Source organism: Ranitomeya variabilis, chromosome 4, assembly GCF_051348905.1.
Source record: "Ranitomeya variabilis isolate aRanVar5 chromosome 4, aRanVar5.hap1, whole genome shotgun sequence".
NCBI classification, from domain to species: domain Eukaryota; kingdom Metazoa; phylum Chordata; class Amphibia; order Anura; family Dendrobatidae; genus Ranitomeya; species Ranitomeya variabilis.
In genome coordinates, this window is record NC_135235.1 from 232,585,009 (window position 1) to 232,606,097 (window position 21,089).

A 21,089-nucleotide genomic window follows, 5' to 3' on the forward strand; every position below is an offset into this window, starting at 1 on the left:
AGCATGAGCATTCCACTAATGCGTCTGCTGATGCAAAGTTTGACGCGCATTAAGGAGCAGGCGTCTGCAGCCGAGGAGGAGGGAAGCCTTGATGACAGTCAGCCATTGTCTGCTCAGGGAAGTCTCGAGGACGAGGTTGCGGACGAAGAGGAGGAGGAGGAGGAGGAAGATGGGGATTATTATTTATGGGAGGAGGAAGCATCTCAGGGGGGAATAGAAAGTGTTGGTGGTGCAAGGTCAGGTACAGGTTTTTTGCGGGAGACAAGTGATGTGGATTTGCCAGAAAGTGCTCCTCAACCCAGCACAAGCATAGATTTGACACCTGGAACATTGGCTCACATGGCTGATTATGCATTGTGTATCCTAAAAAGGGACCCCCGCATTATCAAAATGATGACCGATGACGATTACTGGTTGGCCTGCCTCCTGGATCCACGCTGTAAAGGGAAATTGCAAAATATCATGCCACATGAGAACCTTGAGCAAATATTGGCTACCAAACAAGCAACTCTTGTAGACCGTTTGGTTCAGGCTTTCCCAGCACACAGTGGCGGTGATGGTTCTCACACGAGCAGCAGGGGGCAACATGCAAGAGGTGTTAGAGGGGCACAAATCAGAAGTGGCGTTGGACAGAGGGGTTTTATGACCAGGTTGTGGAGTGATTTCGCAATGACCGCAGACACGACAGGTACTGCAGCATCAATTCAAAGTGACAGGAGACAACATTTGTCCAGTATGGTTACTAACTATTTTTCCTCCCTTATCGATGTTCTCCCTCACACGTCATTCCCCTTTGATTACTGGGCATCTAAAATAGACACCTGGCCTGAATTGGCAGAATATGCATTACAGGAGCTTGCTTGCCCAGCTGCTAGTGTGCTATCAGAAAGAGTCTTCAGTGCTGTTGGTTCAATACTGATCAAAAAAAGGACTCGTCTGGCTACACAAAATGTTGATGATCTAACCTTCATTAAAATGAACCAATGATTGATTTCTAATTATTTTGCTCCACCTTTCCCTGCTGACACCTAGCTTTCCTGTAAAAAGTTCTTGCTTTTGGACTCGTCTAACTGACTGCTCCAATTTCTCCATTTGCAGCTGCTGTATGTCCACCATAGGCCTTTTTTACACCTCCCTAAATGGGCTGACTCCCCCCATGGGGCCATGGTCACCACTTGGCGCAAGCACCCGTGTGAGTGCCGTTTGGCTGAACAGGTGGGTGTGCCCACTTTTGGGCGACGGCACTGGCACAGGGTCCCTCATAGTACAATGAAGTGTCTCTGGCGGTGGTGGTGCACACCCAACGTCAGACACACCGTCGTAACATGAGGGGCCCTGGGCCAGTACCGCCGCCCACGAGAGAGTGTTCCCTCCCAGCTCAAACAGTGCTCTACCACTTGCAAAATTACCTCTCACTGCTCCACCACTGTTTAATTGAACATAATAGGACCTCTCAATTTAATATTTAAATGAGCTCAAAATACGATATTTCATAACATCTCAATTGTATATCAATCAAAAGAGAAAAAGAGCTTTTTCTTTAAAACATAAATACTTTATTGTACATACACAAATAACATATATATAGAAATACAGTACCACCCACCAAGGTCAGGTACCTAGGGAATTATAACCAGGTATAGTAATAAAAAAACAACAATCAGTATTACAGATGTTATTTTCAAGTATATTATTTCGGAGCCATCCACTTTTAAACCATATATTAAATGGACAAATATTTTAGGATTTTAATATTTTAGGATTTCTCTACAAGGAAATGAGAGTTTTTTAATCTAATATAGAATTAAATCCAAGTGCTAATTATAGCACTTAGTAGACTCAAAAAAATGAGCTGTCAGTGCTGCATACGAAATCCAGCCATAAACATTAACAATGGAAAAAGTGCTAATAGTGCCAATATGTCCCACTAATTCCAATTAGAGCCACGACCTTTCAATCTAGCTCCCAATGATTGCATATAAATAATATGGAACAATTGATATAACTGGCCCTTTAAGGACATAAAGTAAACAGAGGGCTACCTATGTAAAGTTTAAATAAATATCCAAACGCTATTTATAGCGCTTGGAAAGCTGTGCATATGCTGACAGTGCAGCGTAACTACAGCTAAGGTACTGATAATATAAAATACTAATGATACTAAGGGTGCCCAATACACTTACTTTCAATTAAAGACCTGGACCCTGGACCTGGCGCCCCAACTGTTTAGTCTGTGCTGTTAAATCATTCAATGGCACTGCCAATACCAATTTGTTGACATGATTGTTGATAGTAAAAATATTCAGGGGCCCTGCCTACATTTACACCAGTTAATACTTTGCGCCAACTACCACTGTCTGCAAGTCAGCAGAGGAGCCCACCCCTGTACCTAGATATGCCACCGAGTTATTTGTGATTTTTTTTTTTTTTTGGCCAGACATTCACCTCACTTTATTATTTAGGCCTACTAACTGTGTCAGACACTCCTTACAGTTGTCCTCCACTGAACAAAGCTAGGCCGCCTGCGTACTCCTGTAACCTATTTTTAACTGCATTTTGCCTATTCCTTTTTTGGGCCTACTAACTGTGTCTGCCCCTCCGTGCATTCGTCCTCCGCTGACCACACCAATGCTGCCTGTGTAGCCCCTGTAGCCTAATTTAAACTGCATAGAGCCTGCTTTTTTATTTTAGGCCTAGGAAGTCTGTCTGCGGTCCCTCCTTGCAATCGTCCTCCGCTGAACACACCAATGCTGCCTGTGTACCCCTGTAGCCTAATTTAAACTGCATAGAGCCTGCTTTTGTATTTTAGGCCTAGGAAGTCTGTTTGCGGTCCCTCCTTGCAATCGTCCTCCGCTGAACACACCAATGCTGCCTGTGTACCCCTGTAGCCTAATTTAAACTGCATAGGGCCTGCTTTTGTATTTTAGGCCTAGGAAGTCTGTCTGCGGTCCCTCCTTGCAATCGTCCTCCGCTGAACACACCAATGCTGCCTGTGTACCCCTGTAGCCTATTTTAAAACTGCATACAGCAAACTTTTTATTTAACACATACTACCTTTGTCTGTCTGCGCCACTCAATCCCGCAGTCCTCCACTGAAAAAGCTGAGCTTCAATCTTCAGGCTTTCGGCCTGTAGTTAGAATTTAAAACTGCATTTGGGCAACTAGTTTGGGTGGGCCTAGTAACGGTGTCTGCCACTCCTTGCTTGTCTCCTCGACTGAATAAAGCTTAGCTTCAATCTTCAGGCTTTCGGCCTACATTTTAAATATTAAACTGCGTTTGGGCTACTAGTTTGGGTGGGCCTAATAACGGTGTCTGCCGCTCCAAGGTGTTCTCCAGGTTTACTTGCCTGAGCTTCAATCTTCAGGCTCTCATTAAGTTGTTGTTAAAATAACACTGCATTTGGCCAACAAGTTTGGTTGAGGCCTACTAACAGGGTCTGCCGCTCCAAGGTGTTCTCCAGGTTTACTTGCCTGAGCTTCAATCTTCAGACTCTCATTAAGTTGTTGTTAATATAACACCGCATTAGGCCTACTAGTTTGGTTGGGGCCTACTAACGGTGTCTGCCGCTCCCTGGTGTTGTCCTCCACTGAACAAAGCTGAGCTTCAATCTTCAGGCTCTCATTAAGTAGTTGGTAAGATAACACTGCAGTTGGCCTACTAGTTTGGTTGGGGCCTACTAAAGGTGTCTGCCGCTCCAAGGTGTTCTCCAGGTTTACTTGCCTGAGCTTCAATCTTCAGGCTCTCATTAAGTTGTTGTTAATATAACACGGCATTAGGCCTACTAGTTTGGTTGGGGCCGACTAACGGTGTCTGCCGCTCCTTGGTGTTCTCCTGGTTTTTTTTCCTGAGCTTCAATCTTCAGGCTTTCGGCCTATATTTTAAATATGAAACTGCATTTGGGATACTAGTTGGGTTGGGCCTAGTAACAGTGTCTGCCGCTCCCTGGTGTTGTCCTCCACTGAACAAAGCTAAGCTTGAATCTTCAGGCTCTCATTAAGTATTTGTTAATATAACACTGCAGTTTGCCTACTAGTTTGGTTGGGGCCTACTAATGGTGTCTGCCGCTCCCTGGTGTTGTCCTCCACTGAACAAAGCTGAGCTTCAATCTTCAGGCTCTCATTAAGTAGTTGGTAAGATAACACTGCAGTTGGCCTTCTAGTTTGGTTGGGGCCTACTAACGGTGTCTGCCGCTCCAAGGTGTTCTCCAGGTTTACTTGCCAGAGCTTCAATCTTCAGGCTCTCATTAAGTTGTTGTTAAAATAACACTGCATTTGGCCAACAAGTTTGGTTGAGGCCTACTAACGGTGTCTGCCGCTCCAAGGTGTTCTCCAGGTTTACTTGCCTGAGCTTCACTCTTCAGACTCTCATTAAGTTGTTGTTAATATAACACCGCATTAGGCCTACTAGTTTGGTTGGGGCCTACTAACGGTGTCTGCCGCTCCCTGGTGTTGTCCTCCACTGAACAAAGCTGAGCTTCACTCTTCAGGCTCTCATTAAGTAGTTGGTAAGATAACACTGCAGTTGGCCTACTAGTTTGGTTGGGGCCTACTAAAGGTGTCTGCCGCTCCAAGGTGTTCTCCAGGTTTACTTGCCTGAGCTTCAATCTTCAGGCTCTCATTAAGTTGTTGTTAATATAACACGGCATTAGGCCTACTAGTTTGGTTGGGGCCTACTAACGGTTTCTGCCGCTCCTTGGTGTTCTCCTGTTTTTTTTTCCTGAGCTTCAATCTTCAGGCTTTCAGCCTATGATTTAAATATGAAACTGCATTTGGGATACTAGTTGGGTTGGGCCTAGTAACGGTGTCTGCCGCTCCCTGGTGTTGTCCTCCACTGAACAAAGCTGAGCTTAAATCTTCAGGCTCTCATTAAGTAGTTGTTAATATAACACTGCAGTTTGCCTACTAGTTTGGTTGGGGCCTACTAATGGTGTCTGCCGCTCCCTGGTGTTGTCCTCCACTGAACAAAGCTGAGCTTCAATCTTCAGGCTCTCATTAAGTAGTTGGTAAGATAACACTGCAGTTGGCCTACTAGTTTGGTTGGGGCCTACTAACGGTGTCTGCCACTCCAAGGTGTTCTCCAGGTTTACTTGCCAGAGCTTCAATCTTCAGGCTTTCGGCCTATATTTGAAATATGAAACTGGATTTGGGATACTAGTTGGATTGGGCCTACTAACGGTGTCTGCCGCTCCCTGGTGTTGTCCTCCACTGAACAAAGCTGAGCTTCAATCTTCAGGCTCTCATTAAGTAGTTGTATATATGACCGTAATCAAAAAGCCCCAATACAACCTCAACTTGAGAGTATAAAACTCTCCCCGGATGCCCCAAGGGCATCCACCCAACTGGACAACTCCAGAAATATTGCGACACAAAGAAATGGAGTAAGACAGTCCAAAACAGCATTATAATACAATTTATTAGTAAATTATCAATTAAAGAAACATAAGTGTATATCTGCTGTGTGCAGAAATATACCAAACAGGGTAGGCAATACAGGAAGGATACGACGGTACAACAGGTGGGGTGTGGTACTGCTGGGTAACATCCCTAACTAGTGCACATAATATAAAACTGACTTCACATGTCACAGGGAAAAAATATCACAAAGCGCCATAAGTAAATAAATAATCCCTGTACCACTGAACATACAAGTAAAGTTGTAATTGTTGGTCATGTGCACTTACCCATAAAACAAAAGGGAACCCGGCCACACACCACCTGAAGGCCCTGGACGCGCGTTTCGCGGTAGCTTTTTCAACAGGGATAGGTAAATAGCCCGTCTTTAGTGTTTATATATGAAGAGTACCGGAAGTCTGGCCGGGAAAAAGCGGCGCATGCGCAGTTGCGGTCCGTGTACATCCCCCTCAGTGGCCATCACAGCAGGGCGTCCATAAGGGCGGAAACCCGCCTCCTGACGTCATGAGATGGACGCACCACTGCATAGCGATAGCCACTAGAGGGAGCGGACACCGGAGCCGACAACCGCGCATGCGCTCCACCCGCCGCCATTTTGTAGAAGACCAGAGGCGCAGCCATATGTGGAGGGACAATATTAGAAAAGAACAACAATGAGAACCATATAATGAGAAAAGAGGGAGAAAACAAGACCCTCAATATAAATCAATCAACGATGTGTGACATAAGAAAAAACATTGCGGTAAGTATGTCACAATACATATTAAGACCAAATAAAGTGCAACAAGTGTAATACAGTGTATGTGACATAAGAAAACTATTGTGGCAAATATGCCACAATACATATTAAAGCCGAATAAAGTGCTACAAGTGCAGTAATATGATGAGGATAACTCCGTGAGTTCTGTGATCCATAAAGAAGAATCCAGCGTAGAGATAAAGAAGAGTCCAACATATTTTGTACAACCTCTGGGCGCACGATCAGTAGAGAAGAATATTAAAAACTAAAAAACACAAAAAGAAGACAGTAAATAACAAAATACAATTAAAATGAGTGGGGGATATCAACAGAGGGGGAGAACCTTGTCCCATAGTCATCAAAACCCCGGACATGTCACACAGACGGCGAAACGTACAAAATATTTATACCACGCACGTTATTGCAGGGCCGGTCATAAAAAGGGGACGAAACTCAGCCTTTCATTGAGTCCTTTGGGGGTGATGGTATCAAGGGTGACTATCCATCTACATTCACATTGTGCCAAAATCTTGGCCATATTGCCACCCTTGATACCACCATGAACTCTGTCTATGCCCCTCACCTTTAGGCCACTGGGGTCGGATCCATGATGTATGCGGAAGTGTCTTGGCAGAGTTTTTAAACAAGATATGTCTTTCACCTCCTTAGCCGCTATGATATCACGCACGTGTTCGCGTGTCCTAACTTTAAGTTCCCGTGATGTGAGACCGATATAGATAAGGGAGCAGGGACATGTGGCATAATATACCACAAAAGTGGAATTACATGAGATAAACTCTCGAATCTTGAATTCCCTGCTCCCATCTGATGTTTTGAAGGTCCCACATCTCAGGATGTTAGGACACGCGACACACGTGCCACAAGGATAGCAGCCCTGTCGTGGTTGGGTCATGCCAAAGACATTTCTTGTTTTGGCCACATAATGGCTTCTTACCAAATTATCCCTCAGATTTTTTGCTCTCCGTTGTGTCATCAGCGGTGCCTTAGGAAGCTGTGCTGCCAAGACACTATCAGTCATCAACACAGACCAATGTCTATTCAAGATCTCACGGATCCGGCCCCAGTGACAGTTAGAGGTAGAAATAAATCTCACCTCAGACTCAGTAGATGACTCAATTCTCTTAGGCTGTGATAATAGATCGTCCCTCCGTGTGGACCTGGCCCTTCTATATCCTGCCTTAATGCACCGGCGACTGTACCCCCGATCTTCAAAACGTCTGGTGAGGATGGAGGACTGTCTCTCGAAACGGGCATCCGTAGAGCATACCCGTCTACCCCTCAAGAATTGTCCAACCGGGATGGCTTTGATAACTGAGTAGTTATGTGCAGAAGATGCATGTAGTAGGGAGTTAACCGATGTTTTTTTCCTATATAGATCAGTCTCAATAACTCCATCCCTGCCCACATGCAACGTGATATCTAAAAAATCAATACTGTTAACGTGCCAAGTGTAAGTGAATCTCAAATTAAAGTCGTTGTTGTTGAGTTCCTGCATAAATCTGGTAAGGCTGGCCTCGTCACTGTTCCATATCATCAGAACATCATCAATGTAACGAAACCAGCCCACCACTGGGTCTGCGGCATGGGCCCCGTCACCTTGGAAAATGTGTCTCTCCCAATAACCCAAAAACAAATTTGCATATGACGGGGCACATGCCGCACCCATTGCAGTACCCTGTACCTGTAAATAAAACCTGTCTTTGAATACAAAGTAATTATGTGTCAAAATAAACTCCAACAACTCCAAAATAAATTCTACAAAGTGGCCATCCCGGTTAGCACCCTCGAGGAAAAAGCGGGCCGCTCTTAACCCGTCTTTATGTCTAATTGAAGTGTATAATGCCTCAATGTCGATTGTTACCAACATCATGCCCGTCTCGAGGGACAGCCCATCCACCCTCCTCAATACGTCGGTCGTGTCTCTGACATAGGAGGGCAGCGTCTCCACCAGAGGTTTTAAATAAAAATCAATAAATTTACAAACGTTTTCGCAAAGCCCCCCTATGCCAGAGACAATAGGCCGACCCGGAGGGTTCACAGCGTCCTTGTGCACTTTGGGCAGGACATAGAACGTGGCGACCCTGGGAAACTGTGGTAAGAGACCAGCTCTGATTTTATTGGGGATGAGGCCTGACTCATTAGCTGCCAAAATTATCCGCTCCAGATCACTCTGGAAGGTCTGGGTGGGGTTTTGTGACAAAACCTGGTATGTACTTCTATTTCTTAGCTGTCGGAGTGCCTCCTTTTCATATTTTTCGGTCGGCCAGATCACCACATTCCCCCCCTTGTCCGCAGGTTTAATCACCACATTATCCAATGACTGTAACTCACTAAGAGCCCGTCTTTGGTTGATGGTCAAATTATCATTATAGATTCTCCCTGGTATTTTCATCAAATCCTCTGTCACCAATCTACAAAATATCTCCACTTGTGGACACAACGACAAGGGAGGGAATGTGGAGGATCGTGGCACGACCGAAAGTGGAAAATTACCTATATGGTCAGGCTGTTGTTCCCTGAGTAGATCCTCCAAGGCAGCTAGAGCCCTAGCTTCTGCATCATTAGATAGATCACAGCCAAGATTTTTCTGACCATGCAGTTTCTTAAGTAGCAACTTCCGACAGAATAGTTGGGTGTCCTTCAAGGCTGTAAAGAAATCAAACCGATTAGATGGTACAAAATTGAGTCCCAATTTTAACACTTCACATTGTGTACTAGAGAGAAGATGAGAGGAAAGGTTAATCACCTCTAAATTTGAGCTTTTAGCTTTTTGCTCATAATCCAATGGGGAGGTCACTTTTCTCTTGTTTGCCCCGTACTTCCCTTTAGCAGTTCTTTCGGGTTGTATCTTTCTCACCCTCTCTTTATTAGTCAATGTGGAGTGGTCGGACATCACACTAGACCCATCTAGAGAAGTCATGGAAGACATAGATCCTGATCTTGATTGTGATAAGGGTCGGCTTTTAACCCTAAAAGTCCTCCATCTATATACCCTATTATCACGATAATCAGAGTTATCTCTCTGCAGTTTTTTTGTTTTAATGGTACTGATCTCTTGTTCCCATTTTAAGAAATCTCTCTCCAAGTCTCCATTCAATTTCTCCAGGGCTTCAGCTGTCAACTCGTTTTTGATTCCCACCTGGATTTCATCAATCTCCTTTTCCAGACCCACCAATTTTGTTTCATCTAATTTGATCAGTAGCTCAATGAAACTTCTAGAGCATTTAGTGGCAACTTCCTCCCACTCTCCTCTAAAAGTCTCGTCATCGACTGGAAATGATGGAAAAATTTGCACTCGCAATCCCCTTGGTATCAAACCACGAGTTAAATATTGGTCCAGGGTCGCCCGATTCCACCAAATTTTCGTCCGTCTGTGTAACAATGTCCTGAGCTTGGTGATCCTCTCTCTGGAATCCCCACCACTCAAAATACTAGTACCAACATAATCCTCCCTGAACACCTCCTGTAGGCGAGACAACCACGTCTGGTCTCGCATGCGGAAATCCATGGGCTTAGGATTCGAAGCTGTGAAAAACACAGAAAAATCACATATATGACGGTAATCAAAAAGCCCCAATACAACCTCAACTTGAGAGTATAAAACTCTCCCCGGATGCCCCAAGGGCATCCACCCAACTGGACAACTCCAGAAATATTGCGACACAAAGAAATGGAGTAAGACAGTCCAAAACAGCATTATAATACAATTTATTAGTAAATTATCAATTAAACAAACATAAGTGTATATCTGCTGTGTGCAGAAATATACCAAACAGGGTAGGCAATACAGGAAGGATACGACGGTACAACAGGTGGGGTGTGGTACTGCTGGGTAACATCCCTAACTAGTGCACATAATATAAAACTGACTTCACATGTCACAGGGAAAAAATATCACAAAGCGCCATAAGTAAATAAATAATCCCTGTACCACTGAACATACAAGTAAAGTTGTAATTGTTGGTCATGTGCACTTACCCATAAAACAAAAGGGAACCCGGCCACACACCACCTGAAGGCCCTGGACGCGCGTTTCGCGGTAGCTTTTTCAACAGGGATAGGTAAATAGCCTGTCTTTAGTGTTTATATATGAAGAGTACCGGAAGTCTGGCCGGGAAAAAGCGGCGCATGCGCAGTTGCGGTCCGCGTACATCCCCCTCAGTGGCCATCACAGCAGGGCGTCCATAAGGGCGGAAACCCGCCTCCTGACGTCATGAGATGGACGCACCACTGCATAGCGATAGCTACTAGAGGGAGCGGACACCGGAGCCGACAACCGCGCATGCGCTCCACCCGCCGCCATTTTGTAGAAGACCAGAGGCGCAGCCATATGTGGAGGGACAATATTAGAAAAGAACAACAATGAGAACCATATAATGAGAAAAGAGGGAGAAAACAAGACCCTCAATATAAATCAATCAACGATGTGTGACATAAGAAAAAACATTGCGGTAAGTATGTCACAATACATATTAAAACCAAATAAAGTGCAACAAGTGTAATACAGTGTATGTGACATAAGAAAACTATTGTGGCAAATATGCCACAATACATATTAAAGCCGAATAAAGTGCTACAAGTGCAGTAATATGATGAGGATAACTCCGTGAGTTCTGTGATCCATAAAGAAGAATCCAGCGTAGAGATAAAGAAGAGTCCAACATATTTTGTACAACCTCTGGGCGCACGATCAGTAGAGAAGAATATTAAAAACTAAAAAACACAAAAAGAAGACAGTAAATAACAAAATACAATTAAAATGAGTGGGGGATATCAACAGAGGGGGAGAACCTTGTCCCATAGTCATCAAAACCCCGGACATGTCACACAGACGGCGAAACGTACAAAATATTTATACCACGCACGTTATTGCAGGGCCGGTCATAAAAAGGGGACGAAACTCAGCCTTTCATTGAGTCCTTTGGGGGTGATGGTATCAAGGGTGACTATCCATCTACATTCACATTGTGCCAAAATCTTGGCCATATTGCCACCCCTGATACCACCATGAACTCTGTCTATGCCCCTCACCTTTAGGCCACTGGGGTCGGATCCATGATGTATGCGGAAGTGTCTTGGCAGAGTTTTTAAACAAGATATGTCTTCAGTTGGCCTACTAGTTTGGTTGGGGCCTACTAACGGTGTCTGCCACTCCAAGGTGTTCTCCAGGTTTACTTGCCAGAGCTTCAATCTTCAGGCTTTCGGCCTATATTTGAAATATGAAACTGGATTTGGGATACTAGTTGGATTGGGCCTACTAACGGTATCTGCCGCTCCCTGGTGTTGTCCTCCACTGAACAAAGCTGAGCTTCAATCTTCAGGCTCTCATTAAGTAGTTGGTAAGATAACACTGCATTTGGCCTACTACTTTGGTTGGGCCTAGTAACGGTGTCTGCTGCACCTTGGTGTTGTCCTGTGTTATTTTCCTGAGCTTCAATCTTCAGGATTTCGGCCTATATTTGTAATATTAAACTGCATTGGGCCTACTAGTGTGGTTGGGCCCTTAAAACGGTGTCTGCCGCTCCTGGGTTTTCTCCTGTTTTGTTTTCCCGAGCTTCAATCTTCAGGTTTTCGGCCTACATTTTAAATATTAAACTGCATTTGGCCTACTACTTTGGTTGGGCCTAGTAACGGTGTCTGCCGCACCCTGGTGTTGTCCTGTGTTATTTTCCTGAGCTTGAATCTTCAGGATTTCGGCCTATATTTGTAATATTAAACTGCATTGGGCCTACTAGTTTGGTTGGGCCCTTAAAACGGTGTCTGCCGCTCCTGGGTTTTCTCCTGTTTTGTTTTCCCAAGCTTCAATCTTCAGGCTTTCGGCCTACATTTTAAATATTAAACTGCATTTGGCCTACTACTTTGGTTGGGCCTAGTAACGGTGTCTGCCGCACCTTGGTGTTGTCCTGTGTTATTTTCCTGAGCTTCAATCTTCAGGCTTTCGGCCTATATTTGCAATATTAAACTGCATTGGGCCTACTAGTGTGGTTGGGCCCTTAAAACGGTGTCTGCCGCTCCTGGGTTTTCTACTGCACTGAACAAAGCAATGCCGCCTGGTTAGTCCTGTTACCAATTTTGAACTTCATTTAGCCCACTTTATTATTTGGGCCTATATCTGTGTTTCCTCCTCATCCTGCCCATTACCCAGCCAGTGCTAGATGAGTCTTGTGGTACATTGACCCAGACCACTGCATTCCCCTTGCACGCTACACAGCCACAATCTGACCCTGCTGAAAGTCAGGTTCCCCTTCCCGCATACTATACCACCTTACACAGGGACAAAGAGTAAGGTGCAGATAAAAGTGCAGGTTCCTTCATCAGGTGGGGGGGGCATACTCGTTGGCGACGTCACTGGCACAGGGCCCCTCAGAGTACGCAAAAGTGTCGCTGCCGCTGGGAGGCGCCCCCGCCGTGCAAACACACCGCCGTACTTTGAGGGGCCCTGTGCCAGTGCCAATGCGAACGAGTGGGCCCCCCCTGCTTGCTCAGGATCACAGCACTTACAAAGTTGAAATTCTTACCTCTCACTGCTCCACCGCCGTGACGTAGTCCACGTTTCCTGGGCCCACTAAAAAATTTAACCATCCCTACCCCCCACAACTTTAGCCAAATGACCCCCAATTTCAAATGCCTAACTATTATTATAAAGTAAATTAAGATTGACAAGCTTCAGTAACAAGAATGGATGTTTTTACCATTACAATGGGCACTGTAGGTGTTTTCCTGGCCTCCACTCACTGCCGACTATGCTTCCCCATTGACTTGCATTGGGTTTCGTGTTTCAGTCGATCCCCGACTTTTGGCGATAATCGGACGATTACACTCGACTCGACTTTTGACAAAGTCGGGTTTCGCGAAACCCGACTCGATCCTAAAAAAGTGAAAGTCGCTCAACCCTAATAGTAATATGATTCATCTAAAAATGTTTGCACGGTGAATAAGGGCAAAGCTAAAAACTGACGTGAATCTCCAAGAATTTACAAAATCGCGGAGATAGATGAATCGTTTTGAGTTAATTTGAATTTGCCTCAAAGTTTCTTAAGGAGAAGATTCCAATATCAATTTAGAAGTTCCATTTAGAACTTGAATTCTTAGTTTTATTTATTATTTTATTTAGTGTTGTCCATTGCACCAGCCGTACACACTGAAATTGGTTCCTGATGTATGTGGAGACCATCCCCAAAACTGATTTCTGTATCTTCACTAACCGACACACAAAGCCAGGCTAACTCTTCAGAAGGCTGATGGCCACCTGCTCATCCAGACAATCACAAACCCCTTACTGACTGACCGAAAACTCAGATGTTAGAAAGAGTTGAAAAGTGGTGCAAAGCAAAACAGAGAATCAGAAATTTCTACATAGAAGCTATAATGATGAGACAGAAGGAGCTTTGTGCACTTTAGTGATAAGAAACTAAGGAGGTGCAGATATTATACAACTTTACCTTGCAATAACCTTCAACATGTAAAAATGCAGAAGCAATTTTTGATGATTTGCCGCAATCGAATCACAAATTGTTCAAATTTGCCAGGACCTGCAAATTTCATAAAATTTGACATAGATTTGATAAGCATCAAATTAATTTGTCAGTCTCTAAAGAAGACTCGCCGTCATATCTGTTTACTAAAAAAATATTTTGGGGCATGAGTTATGACTTGTGATTTATGATTCCTGGACTATCGAATGCCAGATAGATCGGAACTTCAATTTCAATGATCTGAGATGGTATGGACATCATAATGGTAACTCTAATCCATAAACGTCATTAAGTGAGAGTCGGGTTTAGATAGTGTGTCATACATATATAGAGTAGCTAGAAATGTGTGGAAATACTAAAAAATGCACAAAAGGCTTTTTTTTATTTTGCAAGAAAATGTATTTAGTATTGTAAAAGAAAATATGCAGAAAGCAACGCATAGATTTATTTGATTTATTTAGCATTTTTGTTATGGTTTCCAATGGCAAGGAAACATCGGAAGCATAGAATAAACGGACAAGCTCTCGGGTGATGGAAACTAGAGCTGACCGCGATGCTAAACCTACACACCACACTAGAAGTAGCCAGGGGGCATTCCTGCGTTGTCTCTAGATGCCGCGCGCCAGCCGGAGAACTAACTACCCCTGGTAGAAGAAAACACAGTCCTGGCTTGCCTCCAGAGAATGTCCCCACAGGAGATAGCAGCCCCCCACATATAATAACGGTGAGAGCAGATGAAAAGACACACGTAGTATGAAAGCAGATTTAGCACAGAGAGGCCCGCTAACTAAATAGCAGAAAGATACAACAGAGGACTTCGCGGTCAGCTGCAAAACCCTTCAAAACACCATCCTGAAATTACCTTAACTCATGTGACAACTCATGTCACTGGAGTGGTAATTTCAGCCCAACAAGAGCTTCCAGCTGCAGAGATTCACATAAGTGCAAACTGGACAAAACATACAAAAATAGACTTAAGGACTAAAGTGTCCAACTTAGCTGAGCAGAAAACTGGGAGCAGGAACATGCAACAGAATCACTCTGGATACATTGATGGCCAGCATTAGAATGACTGAGGAGCAAGGTTAAATAGGATACTCCCACATCCTGATAGGAACAGGTGAACTGAGAAGGCAAAGCTTGCAGGACACCAGTACCACAAGAGACCACCGGGGGAGCCCACGAACCGAATCACAACAGTACCCCCCCCTTAAGGAGGGGGCACCGAACCCTCACAAGAACCACCAGGGCGATCTGGATGAGCCCTATGAAAGGCACGGACCAAATCAGAAGCATGAACATCAGAAGCTGTAACCCAAGAATTATCCTCTTGACCGTAGCCCTTCCATTTCACCAGATATTGAAGTTTCCGTCTGGAAACACGGGAGTCCAAGATTTTCTCCACCACGTACTCCAATTCACCCTCAACCAGCACAGGAGCAGGAGGCTCAACAGAAGGCACAAGTGGTACCTCATACCTCCGCAATAATGACCGATGGAAGACATTATGGATAGCAAAGGATGCTGGGAGGTCCAAACGAAAAGACACAGGGTTAAGAATTTCCAAAATCTTATAAGGACCAATGAACCGAGGCTTAAACTTAGGAGAAGAGACCCTCATAGGGACAAAACGGGAGGACAACCACACCAAGTCCCCAACACGAAGACGAGGACCAACACGACGATGGCGATTAGCAAAACGTTGAGTCTTCTCCTGGGACAACTCCAAATTGTCCACCACCTGCCCCCAAATACGATGCAACCTATCCACCATGGTATCCACTCCAGGACAATCCGAAGACTCCACCTGACCAGATGAAAAACGAGGATGGAACCCTGAATTGCAAAAGAAAGGGGAGACCAAAGTGGCAGAACTGGCCCGATTATTAAGGGCAAACTCAGCCAACGGCAAAAAGGAGACCCAGTCATCCTGATCAGCAGACACGAAACACCTCAAATAAGTCTCCAAGGTCTGATTAGTACGTTCCGTCTGGCCATTTGTCTGGGGATGAAATGCAGACGAAAAAGACAAATCAATGCCCATCCTGGCACAAAACGCGCGCCAGCCGGAGAACTAACTACCCCTGGTAGAAGAAAACACAGTCCTGGCTTGCCTCCAGAGAATGTCCCCACAGGAGATAGCAGCCCCCCACATATAATAACGGTGAGAGCAGATGAAAAGACACACGTAGTATGAAAGCAGATTTAGCACAGAGAGGCCCGCTAACTAAATAGCAGAAAGATACAACAGAGGACTTCGCGGTCAGCTGTAAAACCCTTCAAAACACCATCCTGAAATTACCTTAACTCATGTGACAACTCATGTCACTGGAGTGGTAATTTCAGCCCAACAAGAGCTTCCAGCTGCAGAGATTCACATAAGTGCAAACTGGACAAAACATACAAAAATAGACTTAAGGACTAAAGTGTCCAACTTAGCTGAGCAGAAAACTGGGAGCAGGAACATGCAACAGAATCACTCTGGATACATTGATGGCCAGCATTAGAATGACTGAGGAGCAAGGTTAAATAGGATACTCCCACATCCTGATAGGAACAGGTGAACTGAGAAGGCAAAGCTTGCAGGACACCAGTACCACAAGAGACCACCGGGGGAGCCCACGAACCGAATCACAACACATTTTATAAGATTTTTGAACTTATGCAGAATTTTCTTCTGTATTTTCTGACTTTCAGAGAGCAATTATTATATAACAGTTATGATGTTTTCCAAAGGGCACCGCAGGCTTTCAACTTCTCCCACTGAGGTCTCAAGTAGTATATCGTATCCCATAACACAGGCCCCTTTTGTAGAGCAGCCGGCGAATGCATATTTCTTCTCCACATCGCCTAAATGCAAAAGAACAAAAGTAAGGCAAAGGGTTACAAATTAACATTTATATACAATAATATAATAATAATAATCCAAATCCGCATGTCTGTATCTGCGGACAAGGCTTTTTGTTGCATATTCTTCTAGAAAAAGTAGATGTCAACTAATATGATAATATTCTTCCTCATATGATAATATTCCTTCTCATGTACAGCACCATGGAATCAATGGTGCTATATAAATAATAATAATAATAATAATAATAATAATAATATGGTTACCACTGTAGCCAATGGATGAGTTGAGTTTCTTAGAATGGAAATTAGAAATGTCATGAGGTTCTATAGAAATGACGGATTGGAATACCCATAACTGATTTACCCTGTGGTGGTGCCGCAGAGAAAATAAACACTTAAAAACAGACTTCCCCACAAATTGCAACTGACAACTGTTAATTCGAGCGAGGTGACACTTTGTTATCAGCTTCTAAGAGGTTGGAAAATTGGTCCACCGCTGTATCCACCTGATATAGTTGACGCGATCCGGTGAAATGGGCGTCGTTGGAATTGAATCTGGCGCCTCCTTTCCTCTTGCAATTTTTGTCCTTCTTGACATAGGATTCGTCAAACACTCAGTGTCCTCCAGGGACGGACTGGCTATCTGGTAACTCTGGCAAATGCCAGAAGGTCCTGTCTAGTCATGAGCTGCCTTGTCTGCTATGTTGTTAACAGAATCGGTGTTCTCAAGATCCCCATACTGTTAAGAGTTGTGATGGAGCACAAGTCGCTGACTCCCTCACTTGCCCCAGCAGGCTACTAGTATCAGTAGAATTATTGGTCTTGTAGAAAATTGTCTTTTCCTCCATCCAGGGTTATATTAGTGATATATCCCATCTGGTTCATGGGGATGGGGACAACATGGTTCTGTGTAATTTCAAATGCCAGGGCTGAATTTGAGCCCCAGTCCATACCCGGTGTCCTCCATTGCGCTCCTGCTTAGGTGCATGTCTCTGCACTGCCGACGGCAGAGCAAAGCATTGTAGTCGTCATACATCGGCGATATTTGGCCACATTACTTTGCTCTGCCCTCGGCAGGGCGGAGAGAAATATGCCTACACAAGAGTGTGATGGAGGACACTGTGTGGATGATGTAGGATGCATCATCCAGGTGGAGCAAGATGGAGGATGGTGATAATAACAAGAGAGGAGGCACCAGATCAAGAAGAGTGGTGCCCATCAGACTAGACCGTGCTGTAGGTAAGCACAAAGCTCTTTTTTGTGTCTGCAGAACAGATTGGGGACATATATACATCATTCTATAATTTTGTTTATAATGATTTACCAGTGCTGGCCCCACTTTATATGGGAAAACTTGGTGACAAAAGTTGACCCTAAAAGAAAAGCCATTCTTGAAAAATTGCCATGATGGATATCATGGATTAATTTTCTTAGGGTACCGTCACACTCAGCGACGCTGCAGCGATATAGACAACGAGCCGATCGCTGCAGCGTCGCTGTTTAGGTCGCTGGGGAGCTGTCACACAGACAGCTCTCTCCAGTGACCAACGATCAGGGGAACGACTTCGGCATCGTTGAAACTGTCTTCAACGATGCCAAAGTCCCCCTGCTGCACCCGGGTAACCAGGGTAAACATCGGGTTACTAAGTGCAGGGCCGCGCTTAGTAACCCGATATTTACCCTGGTTACCATTGTAAAAGTAAAAAAAAAACACTACATACTCACCTTCTGATGTCTGTCACGTCCCCCGCCGGCGGCTTCCCTGCACTGAATGTGTCAGCGGCGCCGGCAGTAACAGTGGTGACGTCACCGCTGTGCTCTGCTTTACGGCCGGCCGGCGCTGACACATTCAGTGCAGGGAAGCCGCCGGCGGGGGACGTGACAGACATCAGAAGGTGAGTATGTAGTGTTTTTTTTTTACTTTTACAATGGTAACCAGGGTAAATATCGGGTTACTAAGCGCGGCCCTGTGCTTAGTAACCCGATATTTACCCTGGTTACCATTGTAAAACATTGCAGGCATCGTTGCTTTTGCTGTCAAACAGAACGATACACACCGACCTAACGACGAAGTAAGGTGCTGGCCTTCTAGCTCCAACCAACGATATCACAGCGGGATCCAGATCGCTGCTGCGTGTCAAACACAACGATATCGCTATCCAGGACGCTGCAACGTCACGGATCGTTGTCGTTCTCGTTGGAAAGTTGTTCAGTGTGAAGGTACCTTTAGTGGCTCTAAGATAAGGGGGAAGTGTATGATGAAACAACTCCTTAAAACAGCACAAGTCCACAAACTCTACTAATTACAGAGATAATGATCAAGAGACTCTATCTGTCACATGCTAATTATCAGCCAACCAATTAACTATAAAACAAGACATTTTGTATAGTAATAAAATTCCTAAACAGATAAGTGTTACCTGGACGAGTTGCATCTCCACTAAACTCAAAGCAATCTCCCTGGTTACAAATGCAGGCAACAGACTCATAGTTCTCACATTCGTAGCTTCCCTCCACGAAACATGACTTGCAATAGAGTCCATTTTCTGTGGTAATTAGTGGTGGCACTAGAATATTATAAGAGAAAGGGAACATTATAAATAGGTTTCTTCAGATAGTGATGGGTCCTGCAAACCCTGGCATCTACATGCTGCTAGCCTCAGATTTCAAAATACACATTATATGACATATATTGGCGGTTTTATTTTACATACTTTCAATTGGATCGGAATTACAGTCATCAGTTTTGCAGCATTTGTTGTGAACAATCAGCTGGAAGTGCCCTGTATTCATAGAGATAATTTTGTTGCACAACATCGGTAAATTAAAACATCCTCTGTGGGCAGTGGGTCTCTTATCGCCATCTAGGAAAAGTAAGAATATAGAGATTTTATCAAGCCTGAATGTTTATAGCGGTGTTCTCAACTGTATTCTGTTCCTAAGGAAATGAGGTTGCCTCACTGTTGATATTCAGGAGCTCATCGCTCTCCTTTCTGCTACTTCCTTGCCAAAGGCCATAATGATTGACAGTTTGGACCAGTGGCCAGCTTCATAGCAGCTTGTAAAAGCTTTAATGGAATGAGCTTAGAAGCATTGTGCTCCTTGTCTAGGAAACAGGCCACCACTAACAGACTGCGGAAGTGGTTGGTAACCTTGTCAGATCAATAAAGTATCAAACTAAAAGTACCTCCATTCTTGAGAATAGAGAGGATTTTCAATAAGAAGTAAGGTGAAAATTGCTTGTTTTCATAAGAACTCTTTAAGACAAAATATTGGCACTCCACAAAATCATGTAGCCGGTGCTTCTTCCTGGTCCCAAGAACCACCCAGGAATCACACCAGTTTATTCACTCGTCAGAGGAAATCCATTTAAAAACAATAGTACAGACAAAAAAAAACTATATGGCTTGCAAACTGTTTAACTTACATTTACACCTGCCATCTCCATGCAATAAATGACTACCAATTGTCTATTTACAAGCCAATCTGTGGTCGTTTATTGGCCTTTTTGGACATGCTAACCAGAATCCTATGGTCACAGAACAATCGTTACTTATGATATCTGATCGTATAGAATATCATTGCTCTCGGCAGCACATCTACTTTTTACACAGGTCGAAGTGCTCCCGATAACAAAGATTATAATGCCAAGATGAAGTATTAAATCACCCAACAAATGAGAATTTTGCTCGTTGTTCGAGTAATTGTCAACAAGCTTACACAAGTCGATAATCGACGAAGAGGTCATCTACTGAATGCCCACTCCAGATTACCAGCGTGTCTAATTAGCCTTTAGCTGATCTTGTTGGGACATAAAACTGATAAGGGAACAAAGTTAAGTAGAATGTGATACAAAAAGAGACTGGAAATAAAAGAAACAGAAAATGAAAAAATATCTGGAAACGAACAGTCTTTCTAAATAGTGGCCTGTGTACTAGAATCAACCCTACGAGAAAGGTGTCATACTGCACACAAATAGTGATATTTGTGCACATTTAATTAACCAATTACTATTTGGTTTTGTTTTGGTCCAACTTACCGAGAATGTTGTGTTCAATTCCCTGAGCACAAACGTCATCTTTATTTTTGCACTCATATGAGGGTCCTGAGCAGTCTTGTTGACCGACTGCCTTATAGTGTTGACATTTTAGGGCATTACCTAAGAGAAAATTTAAAGAGAAAAATTAAGGCTGTGACTACACGGTGATTTTGGCCATCACAAACATTTAATATCAGCCATTACGTCATTCAATATTAAGGTCTATAATAAAGAGTTAAAAGGACAGTTGGACCTATACCTCTTCCCTTCATTCAATGTCTTCTTCCATTCCTCTGTTGAACTTGAAGGACATATGTCTTTTTTCAATAATACTAACTATGATGAACCTCAGGATTATACAATGGGTGATAAGCTCATTGAAAAAACAGAAAATGGAGTCCAACACATGAGCTATCATGGACCTTCACGGAGGAAACAGAAGAACCTTGAGGTTCATATTAACCATCCTACAGCATGTGGGTAACAAATTTGCTCAACCCTTTTGTGGTAGAAAAACTGTAGGGGAACAAAAGCCCACAAGACCATCGGTGAT

General features: G+C 44.0%; 1 protein-coding gene across 2 annotated transcripts; it reads right to left on the reverse strand.

Annotated features, from left to right (window-relative positions):
* Positions 1–16,349: 16,349 nt before the first annotated feature.
* On the reverse strand, positions 16,350–19,326 carry LOC143768747 (phospholipase A2 inhibitor and Ly6/PLAUR domain-containing protein-like). 2 transcript variants are annotated; one of them, XM_077257396.1, is made up of 3 exons: positions 19,212–19,326; positions 18,918–19,064; positions 16,350–16,497 (listed from the first exon to the last, which is right to left on the reverse strand). In XM_077257396.1, exons 1-3 carry the CDS (start codon positions 19,312–19,314, stop codon positions 16,355–16,357), a joined length of 393 nt encoding a protein of 130 aa, XP_077113511.1. In that variant the 5' UTR covers positions 19,315–19,326; the 3' UTR covers positions 16,350–16,354. The 2 variants fall into 2 exon arrangements, with proteins under 2 accessions (XP_077113511.1, XP_077113512.1); XM_077257397.1 differs by lacking the exon at positions 16,350–16,497 and adding an exon at positions 18,565–18,732.
* Between the last annotated feature and the right edge of the window lie 1,763 nt (positions 19,327–21,089).